At 49.7% G+C, this 24,667-nt stretch overlaps 2 protein-coding genes across 4 annotated transcripts in view; one reads left to right on the forward strand and one right to left on the reverse strand.

Annotated features, from left to right (window-relative positions):
• The window catches only part of ACSF2 (acyl-CoA synthetase family member 2), a 58,753-nt gene extending 55,016 nt beyond the window's left edge, over nt 1-3,737 (reverse strand). Inside the window, exon 1 of the mRNA XM_084648015.1 lies at nt 3,719-3,737. The gene's annotated coding sequence lies outside the window, so the exon portion shown is untranslated. The remainder of the gene's footprint in view (nt 1-3,718) is intronic.
• A 6,872-nt stretch (nt 3,738-10,609) lies between these two features.
• On the forward strand, nt 10,610-23,376 carry LRRC59 (leucine rich repeat containing 59). 3 transcript variants are annotated; one of them, XM_084648025.1, is made up of 8 exons: nt 10,610-10,857; nt 17,090-17,198; nt 17,748-17,807; nt 18,371-18,529; nt 18,884-18,988; nt 20,213-20,285; nt 21,645-21,818; nt 22,584-23,376. In XM_084648025.1, exons 2-8 carry the CDS (start codon nt 17,094-17,096, stop codon nt 22,826-22,828), a joined length of 921 nt encoding a protein of 306 aa, XP_084504151.1. In that variant the 5' UTR covers nt 10,610-10,857; nt 17,090-17,093; the 3' UTR covers nt 22,829-23,376. The 3 variants fall into 3 exon arrangements, with proteins under 3 accessions (XP_084504151.1, XP_084504149.1, XP_084504150.1); XM_084648023.1 differs by lacking the exon at nt 10,610-10,857 and adding an exon at nt 14,800-14,936; XM_084648024.1 differs by lacking the exon at nt 10,610-10,857 and adding an exon at nt 14,813-14,979.
• The last annotated feature ends 1,291 nt before the right edge of the window (nt 23,377-24,667 follow it).

The following is a 24,667-nucleotide window of genomic DNA, read 5'->3' on the forward strand; positions in this document are numbered from 1 at the left end:
TCCCCAGAGAGCTCCCAGGCTGCCCCAGCCACTTCTGCAAGCGGGGTCCCGCCCCAGCGAGCTCCCACAGGTCGCCAGGCTGCCCCAGCCACTTCTGCAGGCAGGATCCCTCCCCAGTGAGCTCCCACAGCGCCCCAGGCTGCCCCAGCCACTTCTGCAAGCGGGGTCCCTCCCCAGAGAGCTCCCAGACTGCCCCAGCCACTTCTGCAGGCAGGATCCCTCCCCAGTGAGCTCCCACAGCGCCCCAGGCTGCCCCAGCCACTTCTGCAGGCAGGGTCCCTCCCTCGTGAGCTCCCATACCAGGCTTGAAAGGCAGTTAGTGGCGAGCCACCCACATAACACCTGGCACCCGCACTCTTCAGTTCACAGTACACTATCTCTTCCCACCACAGACATGCTGCCCACAGCCTCCACTCCCAGGGGGAAGGCAGGGGAAAGACTCTTTAAGAGGCAGTGTCCACAGAGAAGATGAACTCCAAACCTTCTAGATGTAAAGAAGGTGGGGGAAGGGTGAGGCAGGTTGGGACGAGGCAGAAGAAAAAGAAAATCTGTTACGTAAGGGTAATAATTGGGCCAGGAAAATGGACAAATGAGCCTGTGGAAAAACAGATGGAAGAACATAAGAAGTGTTGTTCTATCCATTCTGTGTAGGTTAGAAACTCTTTGGGACAAGAGCCTGTCTTGGTTTATGTCCTGAAAAGCAGCCAGCACACACTGAGGTGCTGCATCTAAGGTCAAGCAAGGCAGCAGCCTGCTTGGGTGTCTACAGTAGCTTCAGGTTTCAGAGTAGCAGCCGTGTTAGTCTGTATTCGCAAAAAGAAAAGGAGGACTTGTGGCATTTACCAATTTATTTGAGCATAAGCTTTCATGAGCTATAGCTCACTTCATCGGATCACAGACCTCTCACAACTCCATTCTCTCCCACTAGCTTGAGCCTTACCAATTGTCCCACCAGCCAGCTGCACTTCTATACAGATTCCACCACCCTTGTTAAAATTGAAGGGTTGGTGGATATCTCTGCCTCAGATGGATACACACACACTTCTCAGGATGCTGCTCAATCATCCTGCCAGAAATGGCAAGTTACTGATTTGCCTTTAGAATGGGCCAGACTGCACCAAGGCAGAGGTCATTGGGGGAGGGGAGGAGAGGAATGTCCTGGGGGAAGATTTGAACCTACTGCAAAGTCTCCATCCCTTCCTCCCCATGTACAGTGACACACCCTGGATTGAAGCAACACACTCTGAGTATTTCTTGGAAGCAACACATGGACACTTGCGGCTGCTTTCTCTCAGTTTGTTAGCTGAGTGGTGCTGCTGCCCAGCTTGGTTCCTGTTGTGAGAAAATGTCATTTTTCCATTTAAACAAAATACAGATTTCCCAGTCCTCCTGGGAAACGGAGTACTGCACAAACTAAGAGGGAAATGTTTGCGTGAGCCAGAGCCCCTTGATAAAATACAGGCAGCACATCACTCCTCCACACACAGAGATCAAGGACAATTTTAAATTAATTGAAGGGGGATGAATACAGAGACAGAGAACTTTGAAGCTCATTAACTGTCCTGCCTCTGTCCCTTTTCCCTGGATTCTACCCCACCATACACACCCTGGTATCTGTTCCTTTGTTATCTGCATCCCTTACCGGTTCCCCAAGCTGCCCCACTTGCATCCACCCTCCCCAACCCAAAACTATCCCTTTTTTAACATTTGTCCCCTACCTACCTATTCTCCAAACTGCCTCTCCCTGAACATCTGCCTCCTTCCATCTAACCTTAAATTGCCTGCCCCCAACTTGGCGTCTGTTTCCCAGAATCACCTGGCCGCCCTTACATAACTTGTCAAACTTACATAACTTACATAACTTGCCCTCCAGCTCCATTCACTTTACAGGTGCAGCTCCCACCTCCCAAACTGCTAGCTTCAAACATGCCATGGCGATCATGCATCTCCCTGCCCCCAAGTGAACCTGTGCCTTGGAGCCCACCTACCCACATTGCTTCACCAGGTAGGAAGAGCAGCTGGGAGCTGCACAGCTATTCCAGAAACCACACCTAAGGGACCAAGGCAGATCCAGACACCCAGCCCCAGGACATAGAGGTACCCAGCTCTGTGCAGCACCCAGACACAGGGAGAAAGCAACCCTGAGCCGATCACAGCAGCACTGAACCTGAGGGACAAAGGGTGCTGCAAAAATTACTCTGATTGTAAAATGACAACTGCCCTCACTGGGCACTAGCATTTCAGTGTCAACCAGCACCATATGGACCTAAAACTTGCCAGGTTTCAGAGTAGCAGCCGTATTAGTCTGTATCCGCAAAAAGAACAGGAGGACTTGTGGCACCAGGCAGCATTAAGCCATGGCTAGGATAGGTTTCACACCAGGTTTTTGAGGGGGTGTATGGGGTTCATATGCAGCAGCCTGTTTGGCATTAGTGAGCTGTAGCTCACGAAAGCTTATGCTAAAATAAATTGGTTAGTCTCTAAGGTGCCACAAGTACTCCTTTTCTTTTTGCGAATACAGACTAACACGGCTGTTACTCTGAAACCTTTCTGATTCAGTCACTCAGGCTCACTCAGACTGAGAGGCTGCCCCTGCCTTCACTTTCCTTTAGCAAACTCAGTGATCTGCTGGCACAGATCCCTTGAACTGTAGGCCTGAGTTCACTTTATGTAACTGGAGATGCCTTGAAGCAGAGACATGGCAAACCTTAAATACACCCTTTGATAAGGTAGGACAGAGCTATGTGAGGGCAAGTGGCAGAGACGCTGTCTATACAAGCCTCCCTACATTTCTGATAGCCTCAGCACACTCAGCAATAGTAGAGAACACGTAGCACTTATATAAATATTGAATCCTGGTGCCAGCGCTAGGAACTGACCATTTTACATCTTTAAAGTACCGTACAAACGGTAACTAAATAACGTCACCAGTGGGCACTGGACTGTGACTCAGGAGACCTGGGTTCTATTTCTGGCTCCATCATTGATCTCAGGCAAGTCATTTCACCTCACTGTGCTTCCATTTCCTGCCCACCCTTTGTCCACCTTGTATAGGCAGAATGCAAGCTCTTCGGGAGGGGGACTGTGTCTTATGATGTGTCTGTACAGTCCCTAGCACAACAGGGCCCCAATCTCAGCCTTGAGGAGAGCCTACCACAAGCTACATCCTCCCTCTTTGCAGCACAGTGTGACTAAAAGCTGGAAAATTAAAATGCAGAAGCCAGATTTTACAACCGAGACTAATGATTTTGGGTGCTCAGCTACAAGCAGCTTAACCAGGCCTGATTGGCAGAGGGTGAGTGCCCAGCACTTTCTGATATTCAGGCTCTTTGAGAGTGTCTCAAGTTGGGCATCCAAAAATGGAAGCACCCTACGCCACACTGGTCTGATTCTACTCTCACTCTCATGGAATGCCCCAGACTTCAATGGAGTTACTCCTGATTTACACCATTGTAAAAGAGCAGAGAATTTGGCCCATAGTGCAGCTTCATTTAGCAAATCCTGCCTCCACTCACTGATATTCCTTCCATCCGCCTGCTCTTAGACTGTAGTCCTGCCCTATTTGTCTCTTATTTTGGTGCCAATCCAGCAAACACTAACTCACATGTTACTTCACTCATATGAGTTAGTCCTATTAAAATCAATACGTAAATACAGGAGTAAATTTATGCATATGCATAAGTGTTTGTGGTATTGGAGCCTTTGACTATAAGGTCACCTTGGTCGATCGGTCCTTCAGCCCTCGTATAGATTGTGCTGATCACAACACGCCTTCCATTCTTCTCATATCCTGGCCTTTCTTCTCCACATGCAGCCATGTCTTTAAAATCTTCCCATCTCTTGGGAGGTCGGCTGAGGGGTCATTTCAGTTCCCGTCGGTACCACTCGGCGACAGCTGCAGTCCATCAACTGTCAGTGAGCATCGCTATATGCCTGGACCATTGCATTTACTGTAAGGTATTCAGGGCAAAAATAATGTATTTTTATCTGAGTTAATAATGTCAATTGTCAGTGCTATATATGGCAGCATCTCAAACGTTACAACCACAGTGGAAAACACAGGCTCTGACCCAAAGATCTTACAATAAGTGCAATAAGATAATTAATAATAACAAATTCGGCATCAGTCTAACCTCCCCACATTCAGATTATCAGCCTACGTGGGTGAATCGCAGTTACACATTAATCTAGGTAATATGCAGAAATCCCTGTGACTGACCCCTCTGGCGAAACGAGGGCACATGGTCAAGGCTGTCAAAACAGTGACAGTATGAATGAGTGAAATCTTGCCTAGGGTTGAGTAAGATTTTAACTGTCTCCAACTAAGCCACAAGTCTTAAAATCTGCCTCCAAATTTATTCCAAATGGGGCAACTTGGCAGATCTGCTGTGCAACTGTGACATGCGCTCTCGTTTCCTGCTGATAAGAGCCAAGTGCTCCTAGCCCAGTTTAAACCCAGAACCCAAAGTCCATGGACACTTCCCTGGATGCCAAAGATTATTGGCAATCTGCAGCGAAGCAAATGAGACAAGCCCTTTCCTTACAGACACAGAACCTGCTCCTGATCCCACTAAAGTCAATGAGCGGTCTGTCACCGGAAGCAGGATTGGACCCACAATATGGCCCATGGCCAGGTCATACTCACAGATTCCGTACTGTACAGGGCACTGCAGATTTGGCTTTCAGTCATCCTAGGCCCAGGGCAATGCTACAGCCAGAGATGCAGGATCCTTGGAACTTGCAGCTGCTTCTAAAGTATTATGGGAGATTAGGTACTGTTTTATTCACCTTTAGGAGATTTATTCTAAACCACTTTGTTAACCAGTCTGGGCTAAATCTACCCTGTGTGCTAGAGTTTGGGGCAGGGAGGTCAAGTGATTCTGTCCTTTGTGTTGTCCTGAGGGCCACAGGAAATCATTGGCTCCATCAGGGGATCAATGTTTGGGTGATCTGAATAGCTGTGTATCCACCATCCCTGCCTGATTACCTCCTCTGGTCCTCTCCTGCCCCCAGTACCCAGTTGTGTAGGGACATGAAGAATCCCTGAAAAATTGGACCTCACTGATCCCAAGGAGTTCATAAGAACATAAGAACAGCCGTACTGGGTCAGACCAAAGGTCCATCTAGCCCAGGATCCTGTCTTTTGACAGTGGCCAATGCCAGGTGTCCCAAGGGGAATGAACAGAACAGGTCATCATCAAGTGATCCATGCCTTGTCGCGCATTCCCAGCTTCTGGCAGAGGCATACCCCCTATATGGGCTCTAATTCTGGCCCACTCTTGTGAGGCAGAATTAAATTGTAAAAAAAAAAAAAAATGGGGGGGGGGAGAGAAACCAATTTGTTATTTGAGCCAATTAACATCCCTTGCCATGCTCTTAAGTCGCCCCCCCCCCACATCTCACCTGTACCCAGGTTCTATTTCTACTAGTATATTTTGAAGCAGTCAATTCATCTAGAAAACCCTATTTCCTTTTTAGTGATTTTGACTAAATCTTTTATATTTCAATAAATTAAATTAGGTTGTTACTTTGCCTGCAGTGGCCAGGACAAATTGATCATTTACAGACACATTCACTGGGAAAGGCCCAAGTTCTTCAGAATGAACAACTGTAAAGGCTTCTCAGGAAAAAAAAAAAAGCGTATAGTGACCTCCCCTTTGTGTAATTTGTTTTGTTGTTAAGGATTTCACCAGGTGTGACTGCACAGAATAATACTGCCATAACCGGGTTTATTATTAAACCAAACATTCTCTTCTTTAACACTTAACATTCTTTTTAACAAAAAGAAAAGGAGGACTTGTGGCACCTTAGAGACTAAGCAATTTATTTGAGCATAAGCTTTCGTGAGCTGATGAAGTGAGCTGTAGCTCATGAAAACTTATGCTCAAATAAATTGGTTAGTCTCTAAGGTGCCACAAGTCCTCCATTTCTTTTTGCGGATACAGACTAACACAGCTGCTACTCTGAAACCATTCTTTTTAACAGTTACACAACCCCCAGCTGTTGAATTCCCTTCAAACTTTGCAGTGTTTATTTGTGCAAAAGCTTCTTTTAACGTCTTACTTTTAATAAAAAAAAATCACTTGTTTCCCAAAGTGACATTTTTAAACAAATTGTTTTGGGAGCTTTAAGCTTTTTACAAATTTATTTATTTTTACACTTATTTAATGCAGTGCACTTGGCCTGCAAAGCTGTACTCACTAAATACAGTCCTTGAAGGACAGCTCCTTTTTAGTTTGGATTTATGCAAATAGGTAACAGACATTGTTTTCTCCCTGACCTTTTAGGATTTGGTTTCCATTTAATTTTTCTTCATTTCAACTTTCCTTTGCTCTTTATGCTTTTTACGGTCATTCCTTAAGGTGGCATATTTTGTTTGTGAAGTTTTAGCCACCAGAAATAATCCTTATAAAACTGCTGCCTAGATCTGGATTTTCTTTGCCTTGGAGAAATAAACTAGATATTATTTTTAATTGTAGTGGCATTTAACAGACCTTTGCTGTACTTAGCCAATACTTTATTTATGGCATTTGATGGACCTCTACTATCTTCTGCCAAGCATTCTTTTTTCCCTCCCAGACCACTCTCTGGAGTTCCTTTTTTACCCAGTCCCAGTCTACCCCTAATACTTCCCATAGGGGCCTCCCTTAGATTTAACCTACCTCTTCCGCTAACTTCATTATATTTAAACCCTTAAATCCTTCCAATGCCATTTCCCTTAATGCTCGGTTGTGACCCTCACGCTAAGGGGTTTCTACAGATGAGCAGATCCGAGTCACAGTACTGATATGCTGGGGTAGCCTCTGAGACCGTATCCACTTCGGAGTATGTTGGGGTGGCTTTTGAGACCTTATCCACTTGGTTCCAAAGAACTCAACCCACCTCCGAATCATTACTTTGTTGGCATAGAGTCAAACAACACTTGAGTTGATCAGGCTTAAGCATATGGGGTGGGTACAGGGCATACCACACATCCAAAATTACACTGCAAACCTCTTCCTTTATATACATTTACTATACATTGCATTACACATTGTGGAATTGGCTTAGACACTTTGTAGGAACCAATCCCAGTACAGCATGCGCTGTCCACATGCTCTCCATGTATGACTTTCTCTTTATCTCACCTTTACATTCCCAACTTATCTTATCCATTGTTATCTTGTCCACTGTAAGTGGCTCCTTGAGCATTCCCCATTATCATAGCTAGCACAGACATTCTGTTTACAGCCTGCCTATCTATTTACCTCCCTAATCTGTCGCCCAAGAAGTGAGGCTTCACCTTACTCATGTCAAGCCAGGCCTACAACAATCACGGTCCAGGCAGTCCCAGGTTTAAACCCTGCAAAATAAGCAGTTAACCCAACTGATTGCACACTGTGTTATTTTACTATAAGAGTACATCAAGTAAGATCATTTATGAAAGCTTGTAATGCACCAAACTGAATAGCCAAGGTGAGATATATATACAGATTATGAAGGTGTGTGTGTCTGTACATATGGAAAATTGTAAGTGTGTTGTGACTTCAGCCTCACCTCACAAGAGTCAGTGAAGCAACCAGGCAGGGAAGGGATACCTCACCAACCAGAGGAGACTGGCTTCAAGCACCTAGGCATTGTCCAGCCCAGGAAAAAATGATGAGGAACGTCAATACAAGCGGGTCAATACAAGTGGGAATAGCTTGAAACTGAAAACAAAACCCTGGTGTTCAGAAACCAAGATGGGAAGGAATTTCCCCCACTTTTAATATCGAAAGAGACAAAAGAAAAAAACCTGTAAACCCTTTTAAAGTGGATGGGCTTTGAATTGAAGACTATCCAGAACTTGGGGGACAACCTTAAGGCAGGAGGCTGTCCGTGAACACTGTAGCTACATTGGGAAATTGTTTTACGATGATAGATAACTTATTAGAAAAGGGATTTGATGTAATATGAGAGTGTAAAGCCTGAGGTTGCATCTTTATGTTTATTTTCTATCTAATTTGTATACATTTGCTTTCCCTTACCATTTCATCTCTGAATCTCTGCTTTTTCTGTTAAATAAACTTTGTTTATTTTTATACCAAGCCGGTCTCTGGCGTGCAAACTGTGTGGAATATGTACACAAGGTGAGCTACTACCTGGGGGGCTGGTTTCACACCTTCAGGGTTGATGTACTAGAGGAGAACAGTCCGAATGTCTGGGCACTAAGGACTTGGGGAGACCCGTGACTGGAAGGGCTATTGGTGTCACCCTCCAAAGAGGAACTAGGTTGGTGAAAGCCAGGGTGAGACGGTATGCTTGTGAGCAGTCTACTGGTGTCAAGGAATTGAACCACAGCAGCACAGCATAAAGGCCCCCAGCGCTACAGGGGTAGTGACAGAATCCCTTATCGCTCTGGTGGTCCCCAAAACATCACAGTCCCATCCCCTGATGTTCTGGGGGAGGTTACAGATGTCTGCCCAAGGCCCCACATATCATACTTTGTGCAGGACCTCAGGAAAGTTAGGGCCAGCACTGACTGACTCCCCTAGAGCAGAACCTATAATTTGGCTCTATAGCAGCCTCCTTTCCTCTCTCATTGACCCCCTGAGCAGTGAGGCAGTAAAGGTGGTGAGAAAGCACTTTGCTCGCGCTCACCCCAGAGCTCAGCAAGATGCTCTGTTCAGTGCCAACCTCAGCATCAAACCAGAGAGCACTAATTCCAGACTCCTTCTGGCAGAGGGAGACCTAGTGACCTGTCCCAATGCAAGCAAGCCAAATGCCTGCTGCTTAAAGGGGGTCACCCCCATGGAGAACATGGGAAATTTCTGTCTTATCATTACGAAATATATGTATGACTCAGTTTCCCCACTCACTTTTGTAGTGTTGCCCATTGAGTGTGAAGGGATTAATTTCTTTCCTGGGACAGAGGATAAATTTCACTGTACACACACAAACCAACAAAAAATATTTCCATCAATAATAATTAAAATTTAAAGATAGGCAAAGTAAGAAGAATGCTGCTTGAGAACTTAGTCAAAATCCAGTGAATTAGACTTGTTCCAGATGGACTAAGAAATGAATACGGTATGATTTGTTGATTTATGGATATGACCTTTGCATAGTTTGACATGTGATGTTGACCATTTGTGTTAATGGTTTATAAAGCATTACGTTTTTGAATCTCAGTGTCTACTGTCGTTAAATAATGGTCTGACCCCTCCCCCATCACTTCCTGCTTTTGTGAACATTTAAAATCACTAAAAATCTAAAAAATTGCTTAAAAATAAACATTGCTATCAGCCATCAAAATTATAAAAAAAACCAACAACAAATTCTGCCAAGTCTAAGAATAAGCGATGAAATGACTGGGTGTAAGTCTACAGAGAACTGTCAACATGTGAATGGAGCGACCTTGGAAATACAATGTAAGACCAAAGACTAGATCATTAATTTGACAGGACATGTTAAAACAGCATGATTGGAACCGGAGACAAAGGTGCTGGGGGACTGCAATAGGATCCTGCTCTGTGGGAGCTGGGGGGCAATCCAGGACATTTAGACAAGGCAGAGGTGATGCTGCCAGCATGCAGTTTAGTTCCCAGACTAGGGCAAAGCAGGGACAACCTAACTGACTACGCAGAAGCTAGCAAATTAGGGGAGAAACGTGTGTTGGGTTTGCTCTTCTCTTCTAAGGTAGTGTCCCTGTCTTCCACTTGACTAATAAATGATGTCATTTTGCAAAGGCTGTCCTGTGTCTCTGGAAACATCTGCTGGTTGCAGAGCTCTAAGAAGGGTAAGTCTCCAACAGGGATGCAAGCTCATTGGGACCTGCTAAAGGAGCCATGCTGAGAAACAGAGGTGCTGAAGCCAGAGACACTGTCTTGGAATAGCAGAGCTACAGGGCTTCCCCTTGTAAAAGGTGGAGGCCCAGGGCCTAGCACTAAGAAGGAGACACTCCCAGAGAGACTGTATGAAGGTCAGAGGTACAGCATGCCCCGTGGATGTGTGACAATTGGGGTTAGCAGTAGAATACTAACTGCTGCAGCAGTGCTTTCCAAAAAACATCTAAAAAGCAGTTAAGGGAACAGCCGGGGGAAAGTGGTTTACATTCTTTGGGGTAGAGAGAAGGAAAGGACTGACAAGGAAGAGGAGATATTATCTGCTCCCTAAACAGATTATACAGCTGTGCAGAGAGAGAGAGAGTTAAACTTTAAGAAGTTATCCAAAGCACAAGTGGCTGATCTGCTACATGAGGACAATTGGTCAAAGAACCTCGATCCTAGGGTGACCAGGTGTCTGGTTTTCGACCAGAACACCCAATCGAGAAGGGATCCTGGCGGCTCCGGTCAGCACCACCGATCGAGCCATTAAAAGTCCCGTCGGCAGTGCTGTGGAGCTAAGGCAGGCTAGTCTCTACCTGTTCTGGCTCCGTGCTGCACGCCAGAAGTGCCCAGCAGGTCTGGCTCCTGGGGGGTGGGGGAGCACGCGGCTCTGTGCGCTGCCCCCACCCCGAGCACTGGCTCCGCACTCCCATTGGCTAGGAACCATGGCCAATGGGAGCTGCAGGGGCAGTGCCTGTGTAACCCACACACCTGCTGGGTGTGGTGCTCTGTCCCATCTAGTGGCAGTGAGACCACTTAGAGATTAATGAGTCTGCTACAGCCTTAGCTAAGAGCCATGTGGCTTTTACCTCATGCAGTAGAGGCTCATGCATTTAGCTCCAAAGTTCCCAGGTTCGATCCCGCCTGCCGACAACCGGGGTCTGTTGGTGTTACACCTGCAGGCAAGAGCAGCATGTAGAGCCAGCTGCCATGCCTCCGACTAGGAGCCGGACCTGCTGGCTGCTTCTGGGGTGCAGCGCAGTGCCCATCTGCTTACTGGGAGCTGACGGAGGTAAGCCTGTGACCCGAGCCCCAGCCCCCTGACCCAGCCCTGAGCCCCCTCCAAACCCAGAGCCCCCTCCTACACCCCAAACCCCTCATCCCTGGCCCCACCCCAGAGCCTGCACCCTCAGACAGAGCCCTTACACCCTTGCACCCCACCCCCCAGCCCAGAGCCCCCTCCCACACCCTGAACCCCTGTGCCCCACCCCCCAGCCCGGAGCCCCCTCTTGCATCCCTCATCCCTGGCCCCACCCCAGAGCCCACACACCCAGCCGGTGCCCTCACCCCCTCCCGCACCCCAACCCCCTGCCCCAGCCTGGAGCCCCCTCCTGCATCCTGAGCCGCCCATTTCTGGCCCCATCCTGGAGCCCACACCCCAACCCCCTGCCCTAGTCCAGTGAAAGTGAGTGAGAGTGGGGGAGAGCGAGCCACTGAGGGAAGGGGAATGTAATGAACGGGGGGGGGCAGGGTCTTGGGGAAGGGATGGGGCCGTGGGGCAGGGCTACGGTGTTCGGTTTTGTGCGATTAGAAAGTTGGCAACCCTACTCAATCCAGATCCTGACAAGGTTGTGGGAGGACAGCCCAGTTCACCAACGTCTGTCGGGGGAGCCGGAGGCCTGCATGTCCCAGAAGTGCCAGGAGAATCCAAGGAGGACAACTGCAATGAAGGGTTCTTTCACTATGGGTGGCAACTCCTTGAAGCTGCTCTGGGGAATCAGCTCTCGTCCAGTCTGACACCCTTTTCCATCAGTTACTCAAGCTGTGATCCCTCGCTCTCGAGTCATGACTGAGGGTGTTTTCTCGTTCTGACTCAGCCCGCTAGTCAGGTCAATAGAGTCCTCCCCCTCCAGGGTAATAAAATATCTCTGGACCAGATGTCTGGTGGGCACCTCCAACACTTCTGTGCCACTTCCCAGTGGCTGGTTGGGGAACCCAGGCCCACCCTCTACACTGGGTTCCAGCCCAGGGATCCTATAACAAACAGACAAGATCTGCACAGTCCTACCCCTTGCTGCTGTTTCCCTAGGCTTCTTCCTACATAGCTTTCTCAAGCTTTCTTTCGCCACAACTCCTCTGGGGTTGACCCTTCTTCCAGGCCTAGAACCCCAGGGCTTATTCTCCTTTGGATTTCTCCTTCTCTCCTCCCTGCTCCCAGCGAGCAACTGCAGATTCTGTCCCTACAGCCTCTTTCTGCTGCAAACTTCCTGGCTCTATACTCCTGGCCAACTGGGCTTCTTGTTCAGTTAGATGTGGCTCACCCTCCAGATGCAACCAGGTAACCTAACTGGCCCCTCAAACCCACATTAACCCCTTCACAGCCTGTGTGGGGTACATACCACATCACAAAGATCAGGAAACTGAGGCACAAGCAGCCCCATGGCAAGATAAGCAGGGGGAGACCACAGAATGCCAATTCCACAGAGAGCATAGATGCTAAATTATTGCCCCAGTTTAAGGAGACATAGCACTCCCTTTGATCCATGATACCTCAGTTACATCAGGGCCAAGGCTGGCCCCTTGGGTTTATTTTAGCATCCAAGCTTGTCATGTAAACAGAGATCAACACATGCGTGCAAAGGGATTTAGCATCCAGTATCTCATGGGCCCACTGAGGGCTCCCACCTCCCCAGAATAACGGGGCTTGACGTAGCCTGAAGAAAACCGAGCTAATAAATCTAGTAGCTGGAGGATGAAGTTGTTGCTTTGGGGGAAGGACCAATTTCAGGGGGAATGAACACCTGGATTTGAGTGAACATCTGAGGAAGATTAAAAATGTCTCAGAAGTGACGTGTGGCAGAGATCACAATGGCGGCCACTGGAGAACTCTTAAAACTCTCTGCATGGGAGAAATCCCAAAATCTGAAACAGAAACTCGAGCAGTGACAAATACATTAAAGCGCTGTAGCTCTGCTACAGCTTTAATAACGGGGTTTCAGAGCCCCTGTCAGGCACAGCTACTAAGGGGAAACAATGTCACCCTCAACTGTGTTAAACAAAGCAGTACTAGCAAGGGCCTTCTCTCCCCCCTTGCCATCTCTCCCCCCTCACCTCCTGGTCCCCCTGCCACCTCTGCCCCCCACTCAGACCTTTACCCCTCCCCTCTCCACCTCTCCCCGCTCGCCCCCTGCTCCCACCTTCACACCTCCCCCATCTCCCTGCCACTTGCTCCCACCTTCACCCCTCCTCTCTCCCCCCCTGCTCCCACCTTCACACCTCCCCCATCTCCCCGTCACTTGCTCCCACCTTCACCTCTCCCCCCCTCTCCACCTTCACCTCTCCACCTCTCCCCGCTCTCCCCCTGCTCCCACCTTCACACCTCCCCCCGCTCATCCCCTGCTCCCACCTTCACCCCTCCCCTCTCCACCTCTCCCCGCTCGCCCCCTGCTCCCACCTTCACCCCTCCCCTCTCCACCTCTCCCCGCTCTCCCCCTGCTCCCACCTTCACCCCTCCCCTCTCCACCTCTCACCGCTCTCCCCCTGCTCCCACCTTCACCCCTCCCCCCTCCACCTCTCCCCGCTCTCCCCCTGGTCCCACCTTCACCCCTCCCCCCTCCACCTCTCCCCGCTCTCCCCCTGCTCCCACCTTCACCCCTCCCCCCTTCTCCCCCGCTCCCACCTTCACCCCTCCCCTCTCCCCGCTCATCCCCTGCTCCCACCTTCACACCTCCCCCATCTCCCCGTCACTTGCTCCCACCTTCACCCCTCCCCTCTCCACCTCTCCCCGCTCTCCCCCTGCTCCCACCTTCACCCCTCCCCCCTCCACCTCTCCCCGCTCTCCCCCTGCTCCCACCTTCACCCCTCCCCCCTCCACCTCTCCCCGCTCTCCCCCTGCTCCCACCTTCACCCCTCCCCCCTTCTCCCCCTACTCCCACCTTCACCCCTCCCCTCTCCCCGCTCATCCCCTGCTCCCACCTTCACACCTCCCCCATCTCCCCGTCACTTGCTCCCACCTTCACCCCTCCCCTCTCCACCTCTCCCCGCTCTCCCCCTGCTCCCACCTTCACCCCTCCCCCCTCCACCTCTCCCCGCTCTCCCCCTGCTCCCACCTTCACCCCTCCCCCCTCCACCTCTCCCCGCTCTCCCCCTGCTCCCACCTTCACCCCTCCCCCCTTCTCCCCCTACTCCCACCTTCACCCCTCCCCTCTCCCCGCTCATCCCCTGCTCCCACCTTCACACCTCCCCCATCTCCCCGTCACTTGCTCCCACCTTCACCCCTCCCCTCTCCACCTCTCCCCGCTCTCCCCCTGCTCCCACCTTCACCCCTCCCCCCTCCACCTCTCCCCGCTCTCCCCCTGCTCCCACCTTCACCCCTCCCCCCTCCACCTCTCCCCGCTCTCCCCCTGCTCCCACCTTCACCCCTCCCCCCTTCTCCCCCGCTCCCACCTTCACACCTCCCCTCTCCCCGCTCATCCCCTGCTCCCACCTTCACACCTCCCCCATCTCCCCGTCACTTGCTCCCACCTTCACCCCTCCCCTCTCCACCTCTCCCCGCTCTCCCCCTGCTCCCACCTTCACCCCTCCCCCCTCCACCTCTCCCCGCTCTCCCCCTGCTCCCACCTTCACCCCTCCCCCCTCCACCTCTCCCCGCTCTCCCCCTGCTCCCACCTTCACCCCTCCCCCCTCCACCTCTCCCCGCTCTCCCCCTGCTCCCACCTTCACCCCTCCCCCCTCCACCTCTCCCCGCTCTCCCCCTGCTCCCACCTTCACCCCTCCCCCCTCCACCTCTCCCCGCTCTCCCCCTGCTCCCACCTTCACCCCTTCCCCCTACTCCCACCTTCACCCCTCCCCTCTCCACCTCTCTCCGCTCTCCCCCTGCTCCCACCTTCACCCCTCCCCCCTTCTCCCCCTACTCCCACCTTCACCCCTCCCCTCTCCCCGCTCGCCCCCCGTTCGCACTGTCAGGCACCTCCCCGCCCTTCGCTCGCTCAGCCGAGAGCCGCTGGCCCTGCAGAGGGCGACGCTCTGCCCCTCCTCCTCCGGCCTGAGCGTGGGGCCCTCTTGGCCACCGGGCCGGCTCGTTGGCGCTGGTGGGCGAAGACGGCGACGTGGATGCGGAAGTGGCTGGCAGCGGAGGAGCTGGGCGGCGCGGTGAGTGCAGGCCCCGGGGGGGAGGGTCGCTCCGCCGGCTCCGGTACGCGCCGCGGGGGGGGTCCCTGTGCGGGGGCGGCCGGGGGGGGGGAAAGGAGTGTTGGGGGGGTCTCTGTGCGGGGGCGGCCGGGGGGGAAGGAGTGTTGGGGGGGTCTCTGTGCGGGGGGCGACCGGGGGGGGGGGAAGGAGTGTTGGGGGCGGCCCCTGTGCGGGGGCGGCCGGGGGGGGGAAGGAGTGTTGGGGGGGTCCCTGTGCGGGGGCGGCCGGGGGGGGGAAGGAGTGTTGGGGGCGGCCCCTGTGCGGGGGCGGCCGGGGGGGGGGGAAGGAGTGTTGGGGGAGGTCCCTGTGCGGGGGCGGCCGGGGGGGGGAAGGAGTGTTGGGGGGGGTCCCTGTGCGGGGGCGGCCGGGGGGGGGGGAAGGAGTGTTGGGGGAGGTCCCTGTGCGGGGGCGGCCGGGGGGGGGGAAGGAGTGTTGGGGGAGGTCCCTGTGCGGGGGCGGCCGGGGGGAGGGGAAGGAGTGTTGGGGGGGGTCCCTGTGCGGGGGCGGCCGGGGGGGGGGAAGGAGTGTTGGGGGAGGTCCCTGTGCGGGGGCGGCCGGGGGGGGGGGGAAGGAGTGCTGGGGGAGGTCCCTGTGCGGGGGCGGCCGGGGGGGGGGGAAGGAGTGTTGGGGGAGGTCCCTGTGCGGGGGCGGCCGGGGGGGGGGGGAAGGAGTGTTGGGGGAGGTCCCTGTGCGGGGGCGGCCGGGGGGGGGGGAAGGAGTGTTGGGGGAGGTCCCTGTGCGGGGGCGGCCGGGGGGGGGGGAAGGAGTGTTGGGGGAGGTCCCTGTGCGGGGGCGGCCGGGGGGGGGGAAGGAGTGTTGGGGGGGTCCCTGTGCGGGGGCGGCCGGGGGGGGTGGAAGGAGTGTTGGGGGGGGTCCCTGTGCGGGGGCGGCCAGGGGGGGTGGAAGGAGTGTTGGGGGGGGTCCCTGTGCGGGGGCGGCCGGGGGGGGGTGGAAGGAGTGTTGGGGGGGGGTCTCTGTGGGGGGGCGGCCGGGGGGGGAAGGAGTACTGGGGGGGCCCCTGTGCGGGGGGCGGCCGGGGGGGGAGAGGATTATTGGGGGAGGTCCCTGTGCGGGGGCGGCCGGGGGGGATGGGGTTGATAGGACTCGGGGTCGCCTTCTCTCTATGCAGTGCCTGTAAAGCCCCTGGCTAGAAGGCGCCTGGGGATGCGCCTCGCTCCTACCTTTGTGCTCCCCGCCCCCTTTACCAGAAGCAAAGGAATAAAAGCAGCAAAGTGGCAGCAGGATGTGCTGGGACAGTCAGGGAACTGAGCCAATGAACTGTTCAGCATTGCCGCCTCCCCTCTATCCAGTCACCCCCTCCACTCAGGATCATGTTACCCCTCTTGTACGTCTCCCCTTCAAACAGAGAGCTCTCTTCACAAACACGCTGGGGATATCCCGCGCCCATCCCCCAAAAACCTAAACCCTCGATTCCGCGCCCATCCCCCAAAAACCTAAACCCTCGTGCCGTGGGACAAACAAACAGAAACTTCACAATGTTTTCACAGTGTCTAGATGCCCTGTTGCCAGGAACACCTACGTAGGCTGGCACTGGAGGAGGCTGGGTTCTTTCTGAGAAAATAAAACTCGTGGTTAGTCAGAAAAGTCTTGAAGGTGCACACCATGATCTATACTGGGGATCTCTATCAGGCGTCTCACGTCTAGGTTGCCAATCTATATCCAGCTTGAATTGGTAAAGAGGAACGACTAATAGTTGTTCCCATTTAGTGGGCTGTTCAGTAGCCTGTGCTAAATGAGTTGGTGGGCTGTCAATCCAGTTCCCAGTAGGCAGGTTGCAAAAACCACATCCTCAATTAGCCTGAATTGGCAAACACTGGCACCTGGGCCAGAAAGATCTGAATGGCCCAGGGGGACCAAAATATCCCTGGCCTCTAAAGGAGGTTCTTAAAAGTTACAGTTGAGGCATACTTGTGGGGCATGACATCTGTCACTACTCCTGCTGTACTTGGTAGGTAGATACAGATGAAAAGAAAATCTGGAGGCTTGTTAAAATTTATTGGTGCCCCCTCCTCCATTCCCTGTCTTTTTCCCTTTCCAAGAATGGGAAGGCTCTTTGCTGAGCCACTTGAGACTCTGAATTTATCTCTCAATAGGATCATGGCCAAAGCTGGAGGAAAAGGAGTGAACCTGAAAGACAAGCTTGATGGCAATGAATTGGACTTGAGCCTGAGTGACCTGAATGAAGTACCAGTCAAAGAACTGGTCAGTATCAGTCTTTCTTGGGGGATTTAAGGTATTGCAGGGGAGCCTCTGAACTTACACCTGGTCTTTGTGAATGTACTGGTTCTGGAGGTGGGGTGATTCCTGGGAATGCCTTGGGCCCTGTGTAAGTTTGGTGGGTTTTATCAGCTCTAGGTGTTGCCAGTTCTGTGTTTAAAGGCACACACTCTGTTTCTCCTGGTTTGAAAAGAAGGAGACACAACCTTGAACTCTTCCTTTCATCTTGACTTTCGGTGGTTGAAGTGACCTGAAGAAGAGAGGGCTCCCAACTGATCTAACAAATCTAGTAGATTGTGAGTTAAACTGATGCTTTGGGTAAAGAACCTGTTTCAGGGGGAGCAGTGTTCATAAGCCCCTGAATTTGAGCGAGATCTAAGAGTCTCAAAAGTAACTCGAATGGTAGCAACTGGGGAGTTCTTAAAACTCCATGTATGGGAGAAATCCCAAAGACTGAAAACAGCAGGGTATCAAATGTGTTAAAGTACTGTAGCTTTGATATGGGTTTAATCTGGTTCCTTGGCTCTTTTTCAGGCTGCTCTTCCAAAGGCTACCATATTGGATTTGTCCTGTAACAACCTCACTTCCCTACCGGTAAGATGAGAGAGAAGCTTTGGAGGAGGAAGGGGTCTGTTTGGAAATATCTTTTGAAAGGTACAATCATCCTCCTGCCTGGGAGGACCAGGCTGGAGTGTTGTAAGGAGCAGTTCTCTTAGCTTTGTGGGAGGATGAGTGACACTGCCACCATTACAGAGGGGTCAGTAGAGGTGACTGACTTTTACTGAGGATGGCTGGCATAATTAGCTGTACTTTCTCATAGAAAATGTGAGTGTACTCAGTGAAGATTATAGCAGCTTCCATTCCAAAGTGCTCTACCAGCTAGATACCAAAAGCACCATTGCATATCTTATTTTCATTGTAATTATATTGCTATGTGTAGTCCTGTTTAGGAGAGTATCCACTGTTCCCTACTTCACAGTCTGAAGATAGAGGGGGAAGAAAGCAACTTTCCTCCATCACACAAACAGCTTTGTAATGAGTCCAAGTCCATGTAGATCTTCCTCAGAGTGCAGCATACGCTAGCTGTTATATCTGTTATTCCTTAGTAAAGATGATTGACAAACTTGTAAACTTCTTCACTCCTGTTTGGGTTCTAGTCGGACTTCTCCAGTTTGACCCATGTGGTGAAACTTGATCTGAGTAAAAATCAGCTTCAGCAACTCCCCTCAGACTTTGGTCGCCTGGTTAACTTGCAGCACCTGGACCTCCTGAACAACCGATTAGTCATCTTACCAGTCAGTTTTGCACAGCTCAAGGTAAAACCCCTCCGCTCGGCAGTTTACGTAAGGCCTTGGAGTGCAGCCCAGAGTCCCACGATTCTTCTGAAGTTGATTTCTCTAGTAAAATGTCAGTCTCTCCGCCAGCAGACCACTGTGAGCTCCAAAATGCTCTGCCCTTGAGGCAACTTCGTCAGTTTTGTTACAATTAAACTCCTGCCTGTAATCTGCACTTGCCTCCCATATCTCTTTCATTCACGTGACAACTAAATAGATCTTTGTTTCTGCTTTGAACTCTCTAGAATAAACACAGCCTTGTTTGTGCTCTTTCTTTAACACTGTACTGATGCGTGCCTACTCTAGCCTGGTCGCATTTGTGTTTCCTTTCTGCAGAATCTGAAGTGGTTGGATCTGAAGGACAACCCATTGGATCCTATCCTGGCCAAAGTGGCAGGAGACTGCCTAGATGAGAAGCAATGTAAACAGGCTGCTATCCGAGTAAGGAACTGCTCTACATTTTATTCTTGTCTTCCTACATGGATTCCATGGCTGTTATTTCTCCTCCTCTTGCTTCTTTCAACATGGTAATTTTTAAGGTATCAGTCAGGAGGGCAATGAGGGAGGGGCTAATCCCATTCAAAGCCAATGTTAATCCTGCAATGATTTCACTAGTGTCATGACCCTGTTGATCTAGGAAGTGAGCTAAGCAGGGTGCTCAGCCTAAGGAGGCACTAAGAGCGAGTATTTAAATGTTGATCACTTGGAAAAAGATATACTGAGGAAAAATAATCCATATCCAGCTTTGCGGTTCTGAAGAAGTGCTGGCAATCTGTGGGCTTGTGTGAAGAGTTACTGCTGGGAGCCATGGAGCAGGGCTAGAGCAGCTGGAGCCTATGCTGCTGCTGCAATTCTCTCTCATTCCTGAGGCAGGGATCACATCCCCTCTTTCAGCCTTAGAAAAACCATGTGATCATGGAGCAGTGGATACACCTAATACCAGCGCACAGACTGCAAGGAGGATTTCTTTTTTTAATGGAGAGATTTTTGTCTGACCCTGAAGCAGCAGCTTTGGGATCGAAGTTGAGACAGCGCTCCAAACACTCAGCAAAGGCATGGAAGTCTCAGCGGAGCTGCACCAAATTGCACCAGCTGAGGATCTAGCCCAATGCAGATTTTATTAGACATTCCTTTATCAGACGTGTATGTATGCTGGTAGATGACATCATCTCTTGTGTAGAAAAGTCAAATCAGTGTCTATTGTCACAGCTTTCTTCACATTAACGTCTGTTACCTCACTTCCATGATCAAAGCCCAGTGTACTGTGAGGCAAGTTGGACCTAAAATGGGCAGCAAGGGCTCCTGGAGTCTGGCAGCCTCACTTAAATTAAGTGGTGGTTTGTATTATTCAGTTTCATGTTTAAGTCGTATAATCAGTATGGTGTCTCCTCTTGTTAAAATAAAATGAAATATTATCTTGTCCCAGCACTGAATGACAGGGTTTTTTTGTACGGACAATGCATACAGTCAATGTGGAGGTTGTGGCATCGGTGTAAGAGCCATTTGGGACTCACTTGTATTCTGCTACATAGAATTAGAAGTCAATCCCAGAGGAATGCATTCTTTCTCCCACTTATGGCTGCATTCTAATGCTGTTTCCATATTAAGAACATAATGCAATGAATCTGCTGCATAGATCTTATGCTATTGTTTTTAATCTTGAAGGTGCTGCAGCATATGAAAGCTATCCAGTCCGAGCAGGATCGAGAGAGGCAACGAAGGCTACAAGCAGAGCGAGGTAGGCAGATGAAGCCCCCACCCACTTACTGCTTTAGGCTCCTTTCTGCTTCCATTGACTATATATCCAAACCAGCTGATTCTGCCCTTCCACAGCAGCTAACAAAGACTGTTCCAAATATAATGGCACTGAGGACCTACAGAATATTTGTTTTGAATTGGAGGTGGAGGAAGAGATCCCTCGATAGCCAACTGCTTAACTCTGTGAAAGGGGAGAGAGGTCTGATCCACTCTAGAGGAGAGGCATGGGCCTCTGGAGGATCAGTTGATTAACCAAAAGAAGGCCTGATGGGTTGTGGGTTCCTGATATGTCTTGGGAGGCCCACTGAAACCTAGATGCTGATTTTACTTCAGTATATGTTGGGAAATGATTTCCATGCTGATACACCGTACTGGAGAACCGCCTCCCTTCTTAAAGGGGATCATTTTCCATAAGCACCTTCTTTTTCTTCCCTTCTTGAAAAGGTTTGAGTGCTGGAGCAAGAAAATGGGAGTCTTACTGCTATTCACTGTGAACATGTCACATAGGTCTTGTCTACACTGACAAAGTTCAGAGCTTTAATTCACCACAAGTAGAAGTGCTAGTGTAAAGAAGGTTCAGTTGTTTTACCTCAACAGTGCTAAAAAGGCATGAAGCCTGTCCACAAAGTGCTTGCACAAATGCTGTTACCATTGATGAATTATGGGTCCAAACTCTGAATGTAAATGAACCCTTAAAGGAACATTAACAAACTGGAAAATCACATTTGTCTGAAAACTCTAATACCGAAGATTACTATAGTTGAAAAGTTAGTGACAAACATTTATTTCAATATACTTTGTGCATTTGACAGTACTCAGAGCATGGTCAGTTTCTCATTTGTGTTGTGAAACAGACCCTTATGAATATGAATAGGGGGCAGAAGGACCCTTAATTTTTTTAAAAGAATTAAAAAACTACTAAGGGAATACTACATAAAGAGTCCTCTATCAAACTAGGATTTCTTTAAAATTAGTCACATTAATAAAATTTAAGTTTACAGTGTCCCTTTAACCTTTGTGCTTCCATTTTATGCATATGTAACAAGGGGACAGTGCCTCATATGTGGGGCTCAGTTAATGCTTGTCAGGTGCTGAGCTCTCTGGATGAGAGATGCTATTGAGAAAGTGTAGATTTTTCACTCACTCACATAAGACTGCTTCCAGGGGAGAACAGACCTGAAGGAGGAAGATGGGGAGTGCATGCAACACTTCTGGACAATAAAATGGGGCAGTTATTTCATTGCTTTACCTTCCCGGTGGGGAAGAGCAGTCATGCAGCAAGGGGGAAGATGGAGTGCTGTTATTACAGAAGGAAAAAAATGTTTGTGTTGGTCCTCAGAAATGGAGAAGAAGCGTGAAGCAGAGCAGCGAGCAAGGGAGGCTCAGGAGAGGGAACTACGGAGGCGAGAGAAGGCAGAAGAGAAGGAACGAAGGAGACGGGAGTATGATGCACTAAGAGCGGCAAGGCAAGAGATGGAAACACAAACAAAAAAAGAAAGCAGTGAAATCCCAAGTAAGTTAATTGTAGATTCAATTGAGAGATATCCACCAAGGAGCAGGTGTATTCTGTATAGTGTAACTGTTTTCATCTATATTTTGGCACAGCATAGGAGAAATAGGTGGAAGAGAATGAGCAAGAACCTTATCATTAAAGTGTACCTACCTCCAGCTCCACCACGCTTTTAATAGTGCCAGATTACGTAGCAAGATGTTAGGAAGTAGTCCCTTGTGTTGAATATGGTCATGGGGTAGTGGAATCAGGCCACAGTGGCCGAGCTAGTTCAGAATCTTGGAACATATGAATAGCAGAACTTCAACATCTTTGCAATTGATGGAGCTCTTGATTACTTACCTGCATGATTCAAAGTTCTGCAATTGCTGCTAAGGAATATTTCCTCTGCGTTATAAAATTGAATGTACTTTAAAAATATCTGCAAAAAAGGCTTTTTAACATCAGTTTAATGCATTTCATCATCTTCAAAGCTGTTTGCAAGCATTATGGTTGTTTTCTGAGAGATCAAAACCATCTGCTTCTTGAAAAGAAATGTGTTTCATCCTTTGTGGATGGGTCAGGTGCATATGTTTAGAACTGAAGAAAGCCAGGGAAATCTGAAATGGTGTAGTAATTGTTTTCTTGTTTTGGGAGAGCTAAATACGTGGCATAGCATTTTACCATAAGAGACTCAGATCTGCATGTTGGATGTTATAGGGGTGCAGATTTCTCTTGATAAGTGACTTGGTCTTCCCATTCTCTTTCCCCCAATTTATTTCATTACAGAGCTTTCATCAGTTCCTCATCCATCTCAGCTGCCCCGGCACAGGCGCTCCTGGTTCCAGGCATTGTTGAAGCTGCTGCTTTTGATGTTCCTGTGTGCCCTTAGTACTGTGGCTGTTTGCCGCGTGACGGAGCTGCAGCGCCAGTCTCTGTGCGTCAGCGTGAACGTGCTCTATGAAGATGTGGTTACTGCTCTGCAAAGCCACAAAATTGTGCAAAATATATTACATCAGAACTCTCAGCAATGATGCTGCTACCTGGACATGTGCATTGTCAGTATCTCTTGCCACCATCGACACAGCCAGAATTCCTATGGAATTGTGTTCTGGTGAAACTGTCTTTAATCAGTCAGCACTGGATTTGCTGGTCCATTCAGAACAGAGCAGAACTACTGCTTAGATCATTTTTGTTGTGCTTGTGTCTCAGATGGTCTGCAACTCCTGTCGTTTGCTTATATTAAATTAGAACATGTTAAGACTTTCTCCCTCACTAATGGAGCAGGAGGTTGCCAGTCAGAGGAGTGAGGAAAACCATAACCCATCTGGGTAACTATGGCCCTGTAAGGAGGTGGAGTATATCCATCTTCTTGCTGACACTTGCAAGAAGGTTCATGCAAACCTTTGCTAAAGTCAGGGGTGGGGTGGCTGTATGGTATAGAAATATACATAAGCCCATTCCAGGACCAATCAGAAGTATGTAGGATGGCTGTGTATTGATACATCAGAGTGGTGGAGTGATGAAATGCTATTGAAATAAGAATTGTCAGCTTTGTCAATATAACAGTTTTCGCAGCAGTTTGGTGTCTGACTCTGACCTGGATATTTACATTGTTTACATACATTTGTATAGTGCCTCAGTTTTGATTAGGAGCTTGCATGTGAACATATTTTACTATTACACCATAACGGGACCACTAATCTGAGCAAGCTAGTGTCAAAACAGCTATTCCGAGGAAAGACTTGATAGCCATGCACACTGGTTTTCCCTGAGAGCCAGCGCAGGCTCCAGAAGGCCATGCTACAGCTAGCCATCAGAATAGAACTGTTCACCTCCAACCTATGTTAGGAGCAGTATTAGTCAATAGGTGATGCTAGAATAGTGTTATTAAGACACCATCATATATTAGAGGCCATTCTCCATAAAGTGTCTCAAACTGGCCAGCTTCACATTAGCATCCTCTTGTTTCTGTAGGTCATCTCGTCTCCTAGGGCCTTAGCAGTATAGGATCTTGTACTGCCTTTGTGCTTAAAGTGTAACAGCCTGCAACTTCTGGTGTTTTGTGCCCCTGTGATTTAGCACAGCTGTTCTGTTGCTGTAGAGCAGTGTGTGGGATTACTGTACTCTCGCATTCCCAGTGTTCAATTCCCAACAGTTAATCACAGAAAGGAAGATAAGCCTTCACCTGTGTGCTGTTTAATCCAAATGGGCAAAAGATAATGGTCCTGCTCCCTAGCTCCATTGTAACAGATGGGGGGTTCAGCTAAAAGGAAGACACACTGAAGGTTGTTCCAGGGGCACACTACTTAACCCACAGAGGCAAGTTCAGGCACGGAGTACCTGACACTATCACCACAGTGCTGACACAAGTGCTTGCTTTTTATCTGAACAGCATATTATTCTGAGGTGCTGCAACCACTGTTCGTGAACCATCAGTACCCCCATTCTAGGCACAGGCTGTTGCTCATAGAGGAGTGTGTTCTATGCAACAACTGTTCTAGTGAAGTTTGTCTCATGGGAGAAAGACCTGTAGCAGTCAGCAGATGCACTGGTAACAATATTAAAATTTATATCACAGCCTAACAGTAGGACTATTCCAAAGGCATCAATGGCAATGCAAAAAAATCACTTACTAGCTGTAGAGATGATCCCAGCATAGATGTATTAGAGAAAAATGCATATTTTCTCCCCTATAGTGTCACTAGTTCAGTAAGTTATATGCATTGCCTAGCATTTGACTCTTAGTACTCATTTCAATAATTGCTTTGTTACATAAATACTTAAAGACCTCAGCTGCCCTCACACATGCTTTTGAGCCCTGATGGCTTCAGGGGAAGTTAAGTGCACATACCTAAAGGCAGATGCTCCCT

This window comes from Lepidochelys olivacea, assembly GCF_965140295.1.
Source record: "Lepidochelys olivacea isolate rLepOli2 genome assembly, chromosome: 14".
Lineage (NCBI taxonomy): Eukaryota > Metazoa > Chordata > Testudines > Cheloniidae > Lepidochelys > Lepidochelys olivacea.